General features: G+C 39.1%; 1 protein-coding gene across 1 annotated transcript in view; it reads left to right on the plus strand.

Moving 5' to 3' along the window:
- The window catches only part of plxdc2b (plexin domain containing 2b), a 100,403-nt gene that overhangs the window by 65,335 nt on the left and 17,190 nt on the right, over positions 1-17,878 (plus strand). The window contains exons 7-11 of the mRNA XM_028569406.1: positions 1,311-1,410; positions 10,971-11,066; positions 11,228-11,309; positions 17,333-17,393; positions 17,609-17,759. Coding sequence (XP_028425207.1) covers positions 1,311-1,410; positions 10,971-11,066; positions 11,228-11,309; positions 17,333-17,393; positions 17,609-17,759 — 490 coding nt within the window. The remainder of the gene's footprint in view (positions 1-1,310; positions 1,411-10,970; positions 11,067-11,227; positions 11,310-17,332; positions 17,394-17,608; positions 17,760-17,878) is intronic.

Consider the following 17,878-nt stretch of genomic DNA (forward strand, 5'->3'; position numbering starts at 1 on the left):
AAGACACCACAAATTAATAAAAGCCAGATCCAGAGTGCTTTAATGTATAAAAGTAAAAGATAAAAAAAAAAAGAGTAAAATACAAAAAATTAAGAAAACAGGCTTGAACGATCTTCAGGCATTCATTGTCTACAGCAGAATTCATAAATCATTTAACATTTACTATAACACTGAAGAAATCAGATTAAATACTAATCAAACTCATCTTTTTCAGGCTTTTGAGACACATTTAGCAAACTTAAACAACCAATTACAATCAAACAAAACACTAACTACACCAGAATATTTCAGGGTTTGAGTAGACACACATTGACACTCTTAAATCATCATAGTTTGTACAGAACACAAGAAAATGGGACTCACTTTTCATTTCACCCAACAGCTCACTCAAACTTCTGTTTCTTGTTTCTTATTCTGTCTGACTTTTCAAAATGACTTTCTAACACACTGCAGCCTCATGTCCATGTGTTTTTACTCATTATAAAGAAGAGTGACGCCAACATAACTATTACAAAGTAATGTGTTTAATGATTGCCGCTCCTTGAGAAAATATCAATTAATGTCCTCATACTAATTCCATGTGCTTGATTTGGCTGCAACACTATTTATCTGAAATGTAAACAACTTAATTAAAAAGAAAAAAACACAGAGACTGCTGTAAGAGTGTGAAATAGTAATTCTCTATTATAATTGTTTATAACAGCAGGGGTCCGCGTTTACAACGGTGGCCTCTTTTTCAATTTGTTATTTTCACATAGAAAAGCTGATGGAGGTTGTTTTTTTACCGAAAAGGTGTTTTATTGCGCTGCTATTATGTGTCTGAAAATAGCAACCCGACCATTACATGTAATCTAAGTTTTTATGTGATCCTTGATGATTGCAAGGTTTGTTTAGTAAGGCTGAACTGCAGCTCCATCTTTAAGAATGTATCCCTGAGACAATCAGTTCTTTTGTTTAGTTTAACTCCTTTCTTCCAGTGTTGTGTAAAATCTACATACCAGATTTAAAACGTTATCTGATTGGACCATAAATGTTAGTTTTAGTCTTTTTTTCTCATGTATAAGTCAGTCCTCACAATGTTGTTGCTCATTTCTGCTCTATATGTGTCTGAAATGTTTATTCTATGCACCACAGATAACTACATGCTCATTAAAGTTGTATAATGTCTCAGCAGATTCCCATGGGACATAGTAATAAATTAGTTGACTTGTCAGTGCTGTCAAACTGGTGTGGCTTCTGCTTCTATTTTCCAGCCTGTCCCATACAGATCATATTGGTTCTGGTAATTAATGTTAATGTTTCTATTTCAGATCCCCATTGAGGTGTCACAGATCAGCTCTGTCAATCACCCGGTGAAGGTGGGCCTATCTGATGCCTTTGTAGTGGTCCACAAGATCCAACAGATACCCAGTGAGTCCCAAACGCACCTTTCTAACTTACATTTGCTCATTTGTTTACAGAAAGACATTTTTAATAAATCTTAATGCCAACTTTTCTAAAAACGGGGGGAAAAAAATGCATGATTAAACCATGCAACTGACTTTTTGATAAACCCTTCCCCTCAACAGTGATTATCCGATCAAAGCAAACGTTGTTGGTTAGTCCTCACCCCCAAAGCCATTTGTCTTGTAAAAGTAAAAATACAAACAATACCGCATAAATCTTACCTCCGTGTCACTCTGTCCCAATGTTTTTTTTGTAGCAAGCATCCAAACAGGTTGAAACAATTACCGTTTTATTTTGAATGGCTTGCTAGCTCTACAATACAAAACAAGAACAATTGACATGTTTTCTACAGTACATGGATCATCTGCTGTTGGGGATGCTAATTGAGACATGAAGCTGTAGCCGCATTCTTTAGCACGATATCATGTACAGTATGTAGCCATCAAGTGCAAATTTAAGACCCTTTTACATGCTTCTCGCTTTAATCAAGTTAGCTGGAGGCATATTTTTCTAGCAGTTCACAGAGTTAGCGTGATTTGATGGTTGCCTTGCAAGAACACCAAAAAGACGGAACTGGTCTTATCGGAGCATCTTTGACAAAAAAAGGCAGTGCGCATTGCGTTTTGCAACCTGCAAACGCGCTCTGTCTGATCACGGCCTAAGGAGTGCATTGTTTTGTCAGCTTTTTATTTACTCTTTTAAGCTGTGCCTCATAGCTCTGAGTTTTGCTTCAGCTCCCACTGTCACCACCTCTTCTCCAATACTATTCCACCTCTTCTGTCAGTGGGCAGAGCTGTTGGCACAGCTCCAGATCTGCCTCTCCCATTCGCTTTTGAGTTACTGCAATTTAGGCCCATTAAAGTTAAAGCAAATGCAAGCAAAGGGGAGACACTTCAAACATTTTTATCCACAGTCAGACTCTCTTTCTCTCTGCCATGTGCTCTGATTCAAAGTCTGCCACAAAAATGAGTTGTCAGATGTGATTTATTCAGTAATTTAAACTCTGTTTTCATTGCGTGTGTGAAACTTATAGCATTTATTTCAAAGTTAATAATTTATGACTTAAACCCCAGAACATAAAAAGGGCATTTTTTTGTCCTTCACTTTGCATCTTTATGTTGAGTTGGATGGGGAGTCGATTACTGCATGTTGTGAGAATGATTTGTGTTCATCTGGCTTACAACAACTATCCAAAACAGCCTTGGAGTGGTTTTTCTGACGTGGACTGTGTTTTCTGTTTCATCTGAAGATCTTTTCTACAAAATTTCTTTCTAGGGGTTGTAACTGGCACTGAATGAATTGTCTAGTGAACCTGTTAGAGCTGTCCTTCTAGACAACATAAACCAAGTTTCAAGTCTTGATGCTTCTGGCACAGGATGATGAAACCAGTGTGTGCAGCTACGGAGTGATGAAATATTGAATGGAAGCAGATTGAGATGTAGGTCTTGTGACATGAGTGGCATCGCTGAGGAGTGTACGTTTTCGTCTTTATGTCAGACCCTTTTGTCTGTTCTGATAAGCCATCTGAAATTTCACAATTTATTTATTCCACCGGATTTTTTCTCATTAACTCCTTCTACATTTTTTAACATAGAAACTTCATTAATACATCAAAACGTTCGGCTTGATTCAGAATGGTGTGCTACTATTTTTATTATTCATAACATTTATAATTTCTGAGATTTTCAACGTTTAGCGGACATTTTTTCCCCATTAAAGCAGATGGACAAAATGTTCAAAGTTGACACATTTTCATATATTTTCAACTGCTAGCTACTCATTCATACATTCACCGAGAAACTTCATTCAAACTTTAAAACGTTCCCCATCTTTCATACATTCAGCGTTGGTATTCAACTTTCAAATCCCATTAGTACTTTTTAAAATAATCTGTTTTCATTGAGACTTAGAAAAAATACCTTTCTGCCATTTTTACATTGGTGTGTATGGGATGGAATGTTCAGACTCAGAGGGCAGGGCCCAACTGACAGAGTGGAAAGAGGCAGAAGCTAGATTTTCTTTACCTCGCGATACCATACACAGTTTTAACTCTTCATACATAACTTTTACATCAAAATTTAGGAAATCTTGTGCACTTTCTAACGATGTGCTTAGGGAGGCAATCTGACTTTCACACGAGGCACAGTGAGCTTCCAAGTGAAGCCATCTCCACCAACTGCCGCAGTTGATTCCCACTGCAATACATCAACCAAATATTATTAACCCTTAGTTGCTCCAGAGGTGTGCGACATCTGACATATATAGCAATTGTAAGTCGCTTTTGAGAAAAGCATCAGCTAAATTACATGTAATCTAATGTAACACTCACAGGCACTTACAAAAACACACACAGGAGGATGGTAAGATAGGAAAAGGAGAAGGAGGAGAGGAGGAAAGGAGGAGAGGAAGAAAGGAGGAGAGGAGTAGTGGCACACCTTTGTTAGTCCTTCGAGCTCGGAAACCGTAACTCTTATCTCTTAATGTTTAATATATACACACACACACACACACACACACACACACAGACAAAGAGAGACACAAAACACACACACAGACAGAGACACACACACACAGACAAAGAGAGAGAGACACACACATACACACACACAGAGAGACACACACACACTCACAACCACACAAACAGTAACACATAGTCATTTCACAGCAACAGGTTAACATGTCAGGGATCAGATCACATGACCAACTGCAGTTAAAAGTTGCTATGACAACTCCTGTTTCAGAGAGTTCTTCAAAAAGTATGAATGGAAATTAAAAGTTGTATAAAACTCAGTTAGTGAAAGATTAACCATAATGCTAAGGAATCATTTACCATTAGTATAGGAGAGGAAGGGAAGAGGAAGAAATGAGAAGAAAGAGGAGAGGAGTAGAGAAAGAAGAGAGGAAGAGGGGAGGAAAAACGAGAAGAGGTGTTATTTGTAAGCTAACATGATGTGATGATGGACTAACTGACCAACTGACTGACTCTGATAACTGACCTCAGGGCTCAACACCAGCAGCTGTTCTCACAGAGACTAGGAACAGTAACTTCACAGCATTGGTCAACATGTCAGGGATCAGGTCACATGACCAACTGCAGTTAAAGGTTGCTATGACGACTCTCACAGAAACAAGGCTCTGATGCACCTTTGATAGTCCTGCTCCTAGCTCAAAAACCGTAACTCCTATCTCTAAATGTTTAATACTGTGAGAGACATAACACCCTGCTGATCATCCTGTCCAAGAATGGTGTGTGTGGTGTAAGAAATGTAAGGACAGCAGCTGTCTGAAAAGGGCCTGTTTCTCTTCTCCTCCTGGCAATTCTGGTAGGATTTAGTACAGGAGGCAGTGTCTCCCACACCAAAGGCATGTTTAAGATCCACTGCACCATCACCACTCCTGTGTGTGTGTGTGTGTGTGTGTGTGTGTGTGTGTGTGTGTGTGTGTGTGTGTGTGTGTGTGTGTGTGTGTGTGTGTGTGTGTGTGTGTGTGTGTGTGTGCATTTGTACGTGTGTCTGTGTCAGTTGATTGAGATTACCCTATATGACATATTTCCTGCTTTTCAGACCCATTCATTCTACTTTAGCTTCTTCATTCAAATTCTGCTTCATCTTAAAATTAACTAAAAATATTAAATCATAATATTCCACATCTTTCAAACATTCTCGGTATTATTCAACTTTTCAAAGACATTCAAACTAATTACACCCATTCCCACTTTTTCAACAAAAAAACAATTAAAACATGCCAACATTTTCAAACATTCTGGGTATTATTCAACTTTTCTAAGTAATTCATACTATTAAACCCATTCCCACTTTTTCAACTATTCTCACTACTTTACCTTCTTCTAACACAATTCAAGTCAGCAATCAGCAGTGTAGCGTCAGCCTTTCAACATACAGCATTCTCTAGTTCTATATATTACATTAAATTCAAATGATGTGTCAACATTTGAGATTTGTTTGGTCGCTGTTCTAGAATGCAGGTTTACCATGACAACAGTGGCAGGTCTCGAAATTCTCCCTCACTTTTTAAAACAATGAGTCTTTGATTTCACACAGAAATGAACAAAAGCAGCTTCTTATTTTCAGCCATTATAATCGTTGATTTTGCAGCTGAAATGTTGAATGTCACTAGCAGGTTTTTTTCAACTGTTAGCTAATTAATGCTAACTATGAGTTGGTGGAATTTTAGTCATCTTTTGAACAATGGGTCAAACAAAAGCAGGCTTCTTATTTTAGCAAGCGACCATCAATTTTGCCAGCTCAAATGAGCAGCTATGGTAATGTCAGCTCCAAGAGCTGGTTGAAAAACGAGCATCCTGTAAACAGGGTCTTAAACTTGCACTTAATGGCTACATTCTAGATTTCATGTTAAAAGCCTTGAGGCTAAAGTTAACAGGACCCTTAGAAAAATGTATAATGCTCACCAGTTGATGATCCATAAGGAAGACAGTGAAATAAAGAAACAAAATATAAGAGCAGACTTTGATTTCATTTTTATTTAAACGTAGCTGCTTAGCTTGCATACTTGTTCATATCAACACTAAATTTTAACATTACAAGACTGTCTGGATGAGGACTAACCCCTGTTTTTGGCGAACGTAACGCTATCTCGGGTAACGTTGGTGGGGGTTGCTGGAGTGTTAAGTTCCCAGCTAATGTTAGAGCAGAGAAACACACTTTTTAATCCATTCTTTACATTTTTGCTCTTGGGTTTTTGGTTTTGGGAAGAAGCTTTGGGAAGCTAAATTACAGAAATCACCCTCCAAACTGCAAAATATCTGTCTTACTAAAGTTGTTGAAGCAGTGTGCATGGGACACTGCTTCAAAATGTGGAGAAATCATCATCTGTTCAGGGAGGTTTTTTTTTTTTATATTTGAGCTTGTATGGCCTTTATTTGATAGGATAGCTTGAAGACAGGAAAGGGGAGATATGAGAGATGGGGGACGACATGCAACAAAGGGCCATTGGATTTAAACCTGCGTCCACTGCTTAGGACTCAGCCCACATGGGGTACACACAGTTACTGGGTGAGCTAGAGGTCACCCCCAGGGGAGGGTTTTTTAATGAATAGTTGATTGCTAAGACTGCCTTCAGTCATTGCAAACAAGATCAAACTCCTGCATCACCTGAAACAAACAAGGTTATTTTTCTTGTTGTGCAACGAGCATGTGATATTTGCAAAGTGCACGGTTCATGTCCAAGCAAAAGGGCAGTATTTGCATCTTGCACCTGTCAGTCCAAGGGGCTTGAAGAGCCCCATTAGCTGTATTGCAAGAGTCTGCATAGACAGCAAAGGATGCAACATCTAAGATCAACTGTCCTTATATTGATGCAAATAATAGAAAGTGTTGGTTTAATAGGAGATAGATGGATAGGAGGACTAACCCTTGGAAAAAGCAATAATCAGCCGTTTTCATGCAGATGTAGGATGCCATTGTAGCTCATTTGTCCATAGGTATTCAGTCCCTCTTTGTAGGATGGTTACAGTTAACCTTGTTCTTGCACTCTGCATACACAGTAAAAATGTAGGTTGGAAAAGATGCTGATGAGAACAGTTCTCTTGTAGAGGAATGTTATTTATCTAATTTATCTGCTTCATATCTCATTTAAGGGTAATTTTGGTGAAAGAAAAATATTTTGACACATTTTTCATTTTGTATAAAGACAGTCATGGCAGATTAGTAAATGGCTTCTGTTAAGTTTCCATGTCCTGAGAACATTAAGTTGTAATCCGACCAGAGAGGAGAGCCATGACCGCTGCGGGCTGTACCATTGAAGAAGTGTTTCAACTCAGTTAAGTGTTTCTGCAGCGAATTACTGCATGGCAACCATGGCAACTAGAGGGACATTTTTTTAACCCACTGTAGCTTTGCCCCAGATTAGAAGCTCAAATAAAACATTTTACACTGCCTCCAGGCAGAGCAAGTCATCCAATAAAAGCAAGAGAGGAGAGAGAGAAGATTTGTGGGTGTCCTATGGCCTGGGTGTGTAATTAACAGGTCAGTATCTGTATCTGTCTAATCTGTATTGTCGCCCAAAAAATAAAAACCGGAAATGACGGAACATCTCTCTAGACCTAGTAAACACTGAGCACGCTGTCGTCAGTCATTGTTTTCATCAGAGAGTGTTGATAGGAGTCAAGAAGGATCGTTGTTGTCATTACTCGCTGAACGGAAGAAAATACGATGGCTAGTAAGAAGATACTGGCGTTGTCAGCTATCGGGCTTCTTCTTGAGGAAGAAGAACTGATTCGCTAGTCAAGGGCTAGCACTCCACCAATCAGATTGGTCATTGAGTCCGACTGCCCACTGGCCGATTCAACAAGTCAAATCGGCCAAAATGGATGCCGTCTTCCGACTGACGACGGCACGGAACACACCGAATGGACTCAAGTCACCGACCTCGCCAGACTGTCCAACAGCCGATAATCGGGTTGGTGTGTCCGAGTTATTCTTGAAGTGAAGCCAAAACCACCCCCTTTTCATATCTTCTCGTCTGTATCTGGAATAATATAATAATAATAATAATAATGATATTGATTCCCAGCAGGAAGATGCCAAGAAGGGAGCTATCAATTATATACAATTATTCTATGTTTTTATTGTCAGGTTTTTCACAGCTGATGTCTGCTTAAGAATAAATGTTGGGATATAATGTATTGGCGATATCAACGAGCCAAGAGTTTAATCACGAGGTTAAAGAGGTCAATTGAACACATTGTGATATTTTGTGCAACAGTACAAACAGCCAGAGCGCTGTCTGATGAGCAGGCAGTGCGAGACTGCCATTTCTCCATTGATCTTTAACTCAATGTGTTCACATCACATTTGCATTGATTTCCATGCAGTTCTTCTATATGGATGAATAGGCAATAATAAGAGGCTGCTTGGTGTTGTGCTTTAATCAAGTATGTAAACACAGGCATTTTCCCATTATATGGTATAGCTTAAGAGTGCAATTATATGGGCAAGTGTTTTCTCTCTATGACACACTTTTGCAAATCTACCTTCGTTTGATGGCATCAGCGGAAGGTAGCTAAATCCTCAACAGGCGTTGTTTATGTTGTGGCTGAGAAATTGATCTGATTTGCGGTTTCCTTCCACCTACAAACCAGAGGCTGGCGAGGCTGTATAGTCTGCCCACACATCAGCAGCCTCAGGCCTGGGAACTGACCTTCCTCTGGCCCCCACCATGTCATTAGGCACCTGATAATCCCCTTGCTAGAGGCAAGAGGAAGTGAGGCACCATGGGAAGAGAGGAGAGGAGGGGAAAGGAAGGGAGGTCTTATTCTCAGGTTAGACTGAGCTGGCTCTCATTTGCTGCTTTGATCACTTCTCTTGTGTTTAATCAAACCAAGCAGGTCTGCAGGGAAACAACATCCTATCACATGAGAAGAACAACACTGCAGCCAGCGCAGCCAACTGTTCTTTCAACCAAGCAAAGAAAGTAACCTCCAATAGAGTTAAAGGAATGGTTTAACATTTTGGGAAATACTCTCAATTTGCTTTCTTGTCCTTAAACCTGTATAAACTAATACATTGTCGATACATTGTTATTAAATACATACAGCAAAACAAATATGACAAGTAACATTAATGAGTGAGCTTTACAGGTGCTGGTAAGAAGATTTTTTAAACCTTTGGACAGAGCATTGCTTACTGTTTCCTCCTGTTTTCCAGTCTTTATTCTAGGCTAACCGTCTCGTGGCTGCAGCTTCATATTTACTGGACAGACACCAAAGTGCTATTGATCTTCTCATCTTACTAAGGGAATGAGCTTTATTCCAAAATGTCAAACTATTCCTTTAACTTTAAAACTGTTTCAGAATATGATAATACTCTGAGACATCATGATACACCATAGTCCATTGTATTGAATTTCAATTTTGTAGTTCAGTGGTCAAGCAAGTACTATAGAAAATGTCGTGTGTTGAGTAATGCCATGTTGCACGTTGCAGTGTATCTCAGTGATTTATTCTACAGATGTACTGTTTCATTCCTGGAGCACAGGCCTGCATAGAAAGTCACATAACAATCCAATAAGGGTTTAGATTACGGATTACGGAGTGTCTATTTGCAGCCCCGGTACGAATAGCCTCGGCCACACAGCTGAGCTATTTACACCCTGTGACGTAACAACAAAAAAACGTTGCTCGCGTGCACCGAAATCATGGTGGACGTTCATCTTCCATGACCGCAGAAACTGGCATATTAGGAAAGTTTTGTCTCTAAAGTTTATAACAATTGAATTTCTAGCAGAAAATGGATATTAGGCTACAGTTGCGCTTTCTGTCTTCAGTGAAAGTCTCTTTTTTATTGTATACAGTATGGTTACCTAGCAACCGACGCTTGAAGAAACCAAGTCGTAAACAGTTGTTCAACTTTCTGAAAAAACTGCTAGGTGAGTGGTTAGTACACTGACCTTGGGTATGTTCGAGGAGTTCGATCCCCCTGTGTGGTGCTCTTTTTTTTTTAAATTAGGATTGAATAATTCCCATGCAATTGCGCAAGTCAGGACCCGCGAACGCGAATTTTTTATTTTTTTTTGCAGGGTGGTAGGAGAAGACTCATGAATATGCCTGCTCTGGTTGGGTTGGTTAGGTTTAGGCAAACGGAGTGGGATTGGTTATGGTTAGGGTAAGAATGTCAGGGCGATAATATTCCAAAAAGGTGTAATACATGAGTAGTATGGATAACTGTGTGTAAATATATGCCAAGGTACTGTAAATGCACAGGGGTGCAAATAGCATACATTGATATTTGTACCAGATAGGGTATTAATAGAAGACATTGCTGTGTGCACCGGCAGGGTACTAATAGCATTCATTTCTAATTGCACCAGGGTACGAATTGCACTTCTAATTGCACCAGGGTACAAATAGCATACACTGCTAATTGTACCAGGGGTGCAAATAGTATACACTGCTAATTGTACCAGGGGTGCAAATAGCCTCACCCTTTAGATTATCCACTGTGTTAGCAGCACCAAGGAGTTATTATCAGATCTGTTTAGATACTATGCAGGATATAAGAGCCTTTTTGACTCTAATAAATGCTATATTTCAATCTCTTTTTCCATTTCCACTTATGGGAGTGAAGATGCATGGCCAGCAAAAGCAAGCCTTATACCATGGCCTGTATGAGTTACACGGCACAGAATCCAGTGAGAGTCAGTGATGTATCTAATCAATTGATCCATCTTTCCCGGGCTAATGACTTGCTGTTATAGATGACTGGGAAGGCGGCCTTTCAACATGGTCTGATTGATATCAGCTCCCAGGGGAAATTGCTACTGTCCATTGCCAGATTGTGGGCTGACGTTTGGGAACAAAGAGAGGGAGAAAATAAAGTGCAGTGGTAGCATCCCATATGACCTGATTCTGCCTCCTGCTGTCTTTCCTCCATCTTCAGGGGCCATTTGTCCCAGTTTTATTTATCTCTGGGTAGGAGATTTGTGATGGTTTGTTTGCGCCTCTCACTCTCACTCTCACACTGTCTCCTTCTTTTTCCATAATATAGACGTTAGGCGGAGGACGATCTACGAGTACCACCGCGTGGAGCTGACAAAGACGAAGATCACCAATTCTACAGCCGTGGAAATGATGCCTTTACCAAGTAAGAAGACTTTAGTGGAACAGCTTTTGGCTCAGTCAGAGTGTTATTTGAGGGATTCTTTATCATAATGAGGCATTTACTGTCGACCTTTTCCTTGGCTGTATGTCAATTAGGCTATTGATTGTGTAAATTGTTTGAGATTTGATCTTTCTCCTCTCCAGCCTGTCTCCAGTTCACCAGCTGTAGCGCGTGCATCTCCTCACAAATCAACTTCAACTGCAGCTGGTGCCATCGGCTCAACAGGTTGGACCTTTGAACACTTTTACTCTCAAAGGATTCACCAGTAAATCCTTTTACTCCTCTCCTCCCAACACATTCTCACCAGGGTTGCAACTAACCATTATTGTCATTATCAGCTAACCTGCAGATGATTTAGTCTATAAAATGTCAAAAAGTAGTTAAAAAAATGACATCTCCGAAATCCCGACAAACTGTACAAAAACTAAAGAAAACTGTGACAAGCAGCAAATGAGATGGAATTGGAGCATTCTTGTCATGCTTAAAAACATTACTGAAACGACTGTTTGATTGAACATTTCAGTTGTACATAATCCATGCACAACTGCCTTTTTTTTTTTTTTAAAGAAGGTTAGGTTTATTTTTTGGGATATGAATTCTAATCCATAAGACTTTCATATTAAAATAAATGTTTTGGTACAAACGTAAATTCTGCATATAAATTCCTTATACAAACAAATACTTTAAAAAATTCATCCAACATCTCTATCCAGCTGCAAGCATTTATGATCATGAAATCATCCCTCTTTAAAAATCTTGCCATTTGTAGCATTGGTGAATATAGCAGTTTACATTTCTGTAATATAATTCAAACTTTTACATTGTCCAAATACAATTCAGCGATAATACAGTAGATGCTCAAGAACAATCAGCTGAACCAATCTGAAATAGGTTAGTTACAAATATAGCAACACATGTTGTGGACACAATTTTAAAAAACACACTGAATGTGCCCAAGTGGAAAAAAAAATTATCATGAAAAATGTTCAGGGCTAATAACTTTAATTTGGTCAAGGTTAAACTTATGTTTTGTTGGTGGTTTGCATATTTCAATGTAAAACACAACCCATCTGGAGTACACACAGTCCACAGACTTGATACAGTATGAATGATGAAACATTACCACAAAGCTGTCTACAGTATCTCTGCTGCCATTGCAGTCAGTGAATGGGAATGTTGTTGTACCATTTAGATGAGATAGCAGCTCGTTTTAACATTCAGTCGACTCACATCTGTTCTGTCAACCTCTGCTCCACTTTTTATCTTATCCTTCCCGTCTCCCTGCACTTCAAACAAAAGTAAATATTTGAGCTGCTAAAGAAGTGTTAGCTTTCCTCCCCAGAATGTCCTGACAGCTGAAATGTGAGCTGAGGTGGGTTTTTTTGTTTTGTTGGATGGAAAAAGTTTGAGTTAAAATGACAGACAGGATAAATACATTATGGAGACAGTAGAGTTGTGTTATCATGCACAGACTGAAAGTTAAGAAATTTTCAACTTACAAGTCAAAAGATGTTTACTGTCCTGATAAATGTGTGAATTTTAATGTGTTTTTGGAGGTTGTTGTTGGGGTTCCTACAGTCAAACTCGGGGCAGCCACTGTCTTGTCTCTTTTGTGTGCAGCTGCATTTTGAATGCATGCATCAAATATTAATCTGCCACTCTTTTATTTTGGACTCATACTTTATTCTCTTAGTAATGTGGTTGACTGCGAAGTGCAGCACTTCTGCTCTGTCCATTGAGATTTATTGTTATACAGGACTTACTTTGAATTTGACTTCCCCTTTGCTTTGCATCTTAATGCTTCTGCCTTTAACAGAGATAAACAAATGTACTACACAGCAACATGAAGAAATGTTTTCCCTCTCAGCAATTTATGACACTGTGGATAGATACTGAATGCCTCTAGCAGTAATCTCATTAAGCTGCATTTTAATTAGCTTTCTAACTGTGTTAATGTATGACTGTTCAGCCTTACTCTGCCCTTTGTATCCTTCAGCCACTTCCTTTGAAAAAGGCAAACATGCTCTAAGCATGCGCTAATTAAAACCAGTGGCAGCCTTGTTGGCTCCCGGGTTAATGAAAGGCGCTGACATTTTAAGAGAACAACCCAAATGAACTTCTCGCACAGTGAAATGCTGGGAAGGTGAGAGCACAGCACCTATCTCTAGTTAACTTCTGAACTAAATCAGTTTGTTGTGGCACATGTGTGCCGCCGGTACTGAAGCAGGTTAATAAAGCAGTAGATCCACAGTGGGCCATAAGTGTGTAGCCTGTGTGTTTAGAGGAACTGAAGGGATTTGTTTACCAAAAGAAAACAGCTGGTGAGCATCACAAACGCAATATAAATAAAATGAATGGCTGTTAAGGAGACAAATATTGGGATTTAATATGTCTTAGTCTCCGAGGAAATTGTTATTGCATACTTTTATCTTCAGAAATGGTGTAATCACAATCTCATCAGAGATTGAAATAAAGGATGAAAAAAGTATTCAGTTTATTTACTTAAGTAAATCTAATAATGCAATAATGTAAAAAATACTCATTACACCCACTACACCAATGGATTTTGTTTAACTATTTTCCTGAGAAAATAAAACGTTAAAGCTTTATTGCATAACTTTTTTACATAAATAAACGTCCGCTACATTCAAGCCATTGCCAAATGAGTTGATACATAGCTAATTATCAGCTCCAGAAAACTCTCTATTTCCCAGTATTGCTAAGTCTAGAAAATGATGTCGTCCGGCGACTTTCAGGCGCAAAAACCAGAGTGAAGATAATTACCTCTTCTGAAGAGTTGTGTTTTTAATCCTCTGTGTCCTCTTTGGTTACAAGCAACTGCGTGGAGAATGGGTGGGGATGGCACGCGATTACAGAAAAGCTTTTGTCATATGGATGCAACGACAGTGTTGTTGTCATTACTTAGAATTCCTCATGGGGGAGACAGAAACTACGCACTATAGCTTTAAGGACTTGATGAGAGGGAGATTTGGTAGATTTGGTGACACCCCGTGTTTCACCAGTTGTAAGCTGAAAGCTCTAATACAGCTGTAGGAGAGTGAACAATAAACACAATAAACATTGAGGGAGATATCAATGTGATACATGCTTTGTTTGTCTGTGAATTGGATGGCGGACTCTGCCACTAACATTGAAAACTGCTGTATATAGAGGCAAATACAGAATGTAAATACATTCAATGGTTTTTGCTAAAAAAAAAAAAAAGATTTCCACATCCAAATGTATGCAGACAGTTATTTACACCCATGCTAAAACAAGAGAACAAGCTGCTTCAAATCTTACTGCAGCGTTGAACAAAGTATCAGACTGGTTAACTCACTGTTGACTTAGTCATAACATGGCAATACTGTGGGCATGTATTTTTCTATCAATAGAAAGAACACACATCAACCTGATATCCTGGTTCAAGGAGAGGTAATCAATATTGTTGAGAACTTTAAGTATCTAGGCATAATCACTGATTCTCACTTAAATAAATAAAAAACATATACAAAATCAGAAGTGTCAGAGCTAGTCTAATGAACTTTAGACATATTAGACACCAACAGCCTCTAGCTTCTGCTAAACTCTTTATGCACTCAATGATTTTCTCACATTTATCTTACTGTGCCACAAGCTGGTCAAAAGCAGACGTGACTACGCTAAAACCATTATACACTCTTTACAATCAGTGAAAATTCTCCAAAAAGAAAAAACAAGAATCTACCATCATTGTACCATCATTCAAAAGTATAATTTATTTACCTTTAGTTTCCTTTGTTAAGCAGATATGTGCCTAATGTATAAATTAATTCATGGTCTTAGGCCACCACTGCTTAATCAATGTGTGTCATTTTGCAGACACAATACTAGGGAGACCAGGGCATCAGCCACGGGTGACTGCTCGGATAAATTTAGGAAAACTGCTTTCGGACAATCAGCATTTGCAGTCAGAGCAGCAGCTCATTTCCCACCCATATCAGAGAATGCATAAGCTTTAGTATTTCAAAAACAACACTTAAAACATGGCTCAAGACAAATCATTAATGTGATCACTGATGTAAACATTTGTATGGAACCAACCAACCATGAGACTATGTATATAGTCAAACATTTTTGTAAGATGTTTTATATGTGATGTACTGTTTGTAAATATTGCAAACTGTTTTGCATTTGAATTGTTATTATACAGTATGTTATATGTAGTTGTACTGTATTGTTTTTTTAATACGTTCCAGCCCAGGGACCGCAGATAGCTATATAGTGCTAGTGCAAGATTTGTGCTGTGCATGGCCCCTGTTAAATAAACAAAAAGAAATTAAATGAAAAGAATGCATGACTTCCATGAATTTGAGATGGTGTCTCAAGAAGTGGGAATGAAACCCAATAATATAATCTATCCATCCTGCTGTGAATGTTGGAAAGCTAAAGAGAAATGTTCTCCCTCATGGGTTCATTGATATTCAAATGAAGCACCTCGGCCCATTTCTAATTAAAAGCAGCGTGGCTCACTGCGCTAGATGGCAACTTGCTGCGATGGATGCCATTGAGATAAAACAAAACACAAGCTCCACATAGGGACAAGTTAGACCTGCTCGGTAATATTGTGTCTCATTTTGCTTCCCTCTCCTCCCTCTTAGCAGTTGGGGAAAAGTGGGGGCATCTGTCTCGCCTGATTGAACAGATGTAGCAGAATTTTGGGGGTGGTGGGGGTGGTGGTGGGGGGGTAATAATAGGAATGGGATGATTAGAGAGGTAGGAAGATAAAAATGGACTCCTTCACATAAAGCCATTACCATAACAATATGTTCACTCGAGAAATGGGGCCTGCTGGGGATGTCTAAAACTCTACTGGACTCATATTGTCCTCGCAGAACAAAGCACAGATACCATTGCTGGCATTAAACCGCTGCGTTACTGCATTGTAAGTCGGTCATAGGTTGTTTTCATTTGTGTGCATTTTTCCATACATCTCCCACCTGCAGTGGCAAATCATTTGCAGAAAGCTTTTCAACTTCACTTTGACCGAACACAGTGTGAGTGGGTTTACTGCTTTGCATACTAACTTTTCCTTCCAGACAGGATACAGTTTGTGGGCCTAGACAGAATAATGGCGTGTTCACCAGTGGGCGATTTATAATTTTGATCCGTTTACAGCATGGAGGATTAGTCGTTGCCGCCTCGATGGCTGTCTGCCTTTTGAGGTTATTACTCAGCAGCACCCTTATCCCAAGGCCTCATGACCCATTCAACTTCCCCCTTACAGATCCCACGTCTTCATATTGTAAAAGAAAAAGAAAAAAAAGGCAGAGGAGGTGCAGATGTTTGCTTCTCAGCTTGATTCAGAGAAGAAAAACCTGTTATTATATAAAATGATCATAATAATGTCTGTAACTCTTATGATGGTGAACATTTGTTAAAGTTTATTGTCATGATGGGAGATTTGTTTTTACAGCCTGTACATATGCCAAACAGAAACAAACACAATACATGAAATATACACTTCGACTCACCGATTGAAAACAGTTGTGTAATGTCTCCTCTGAAGGAGCTCGATACTTTGAACAGAAAGCCTGCATTGCCATGCCAAGTGTTTAAGATGTTCTCTCTTCCTGTGTTTCTTCTCAACTATCAAATCTCCACTGTTAAATGAAGAGGTAGAGAGGAAAAGAAAAGAAACTTTGCATTAAAAACTGGGTGTGAGGAGTTTAAAGACTTGAGTGTTAACAGCACAGGGAGGGTTTAATGAGTAGGAGCTTAACAGAAACAATTATAAAAGTTATACATTTTGCTATCATATAAATAGTGCAACGATAGACATGAAGAGAATACAATAAAAATAGTAAAAAATTAAATTAATTTAAAAGAAAAATTAAAAAGAAGAAAATTATAATAAAACAGAAAAAGAAAATAGTGCCGTCCATCCACTCTCAACCAAGAAATCTCACAACTGACCACCCTCCTTCCTCATCTTGATATTATACACAGATGCTTTCCTCCATATTGTCCTGCATACAGACACAAAATTGATTAGTGTCACCCTATATAATAGTCACATCAACTTTAACATTTCACAATAGTACACACACAGTGATATGAAGTAAAATTAAGTTGAGTTAAAACACTAAAACACAGCAGTGTGGAAGCAGTGAGATAACATACAAGTCCCCCAACTTTATAGAAGTGCAATACTAAACCTCTTTTATTAGACTAAAGATTTGACTGACAGTTGTTTCCTCTTCTGTCAGATGTTCCAGTGGCTTTGATCGCCATCGGCAGGACTGGGTGGACAACAGCTGCCCAGATGAGGTGAGCAATCAAGGTTGACTTGAACGTGATAGTGATTAGATGTTTCTTTGTCTTGCTTGCTAATGATAAAATACATATGTGTGTGTGTGTGTGTGTGTGTGTGTGTGTGTGTTTGGAGCTGCCTGGTAGATCAATCCATTGCTGCAGTATGCACACACACACACACACACTATTTCTCTTAGCACACAGCCATGACAACATATCTCGTCTTTCAGACCAAGGACAAGATGTGTGACATCATTGACACCACGTATGTCTACCCCTTTACCACCACAATTGCCCCAAAAACAACATCCAGGAGCAAAGAGGCCACTGCCAGGGACACACCCTCCACCTCCCACCCTCCCACCAGCGTCCCCACTGAAGGTAAAGTGGAAAGGAGCTGGAACGATGCCACGGCGCATGTTGTTTAGAAGCCCAGAGCTTTCCTTCAGGTAGTGATGGATGCTCTGGTCTGGCAAGATTTTAAATGAAGTGCATTTGCT

The sequence above is a fragment of the Perca flavescens genome, chromosome 22, assembly GCF_004354835.1.
Source record: "Perca flavescens isolate YP-PL-M2 chromosome 22, PFLA_1.0, whole genome shotgun sequence".
Classification (NCBI taxonomy): Eukaryota; Metazoa; Chordata; class Actinopteri; order Perciformes; family Percidae; genus Perca; species Perca flavescens.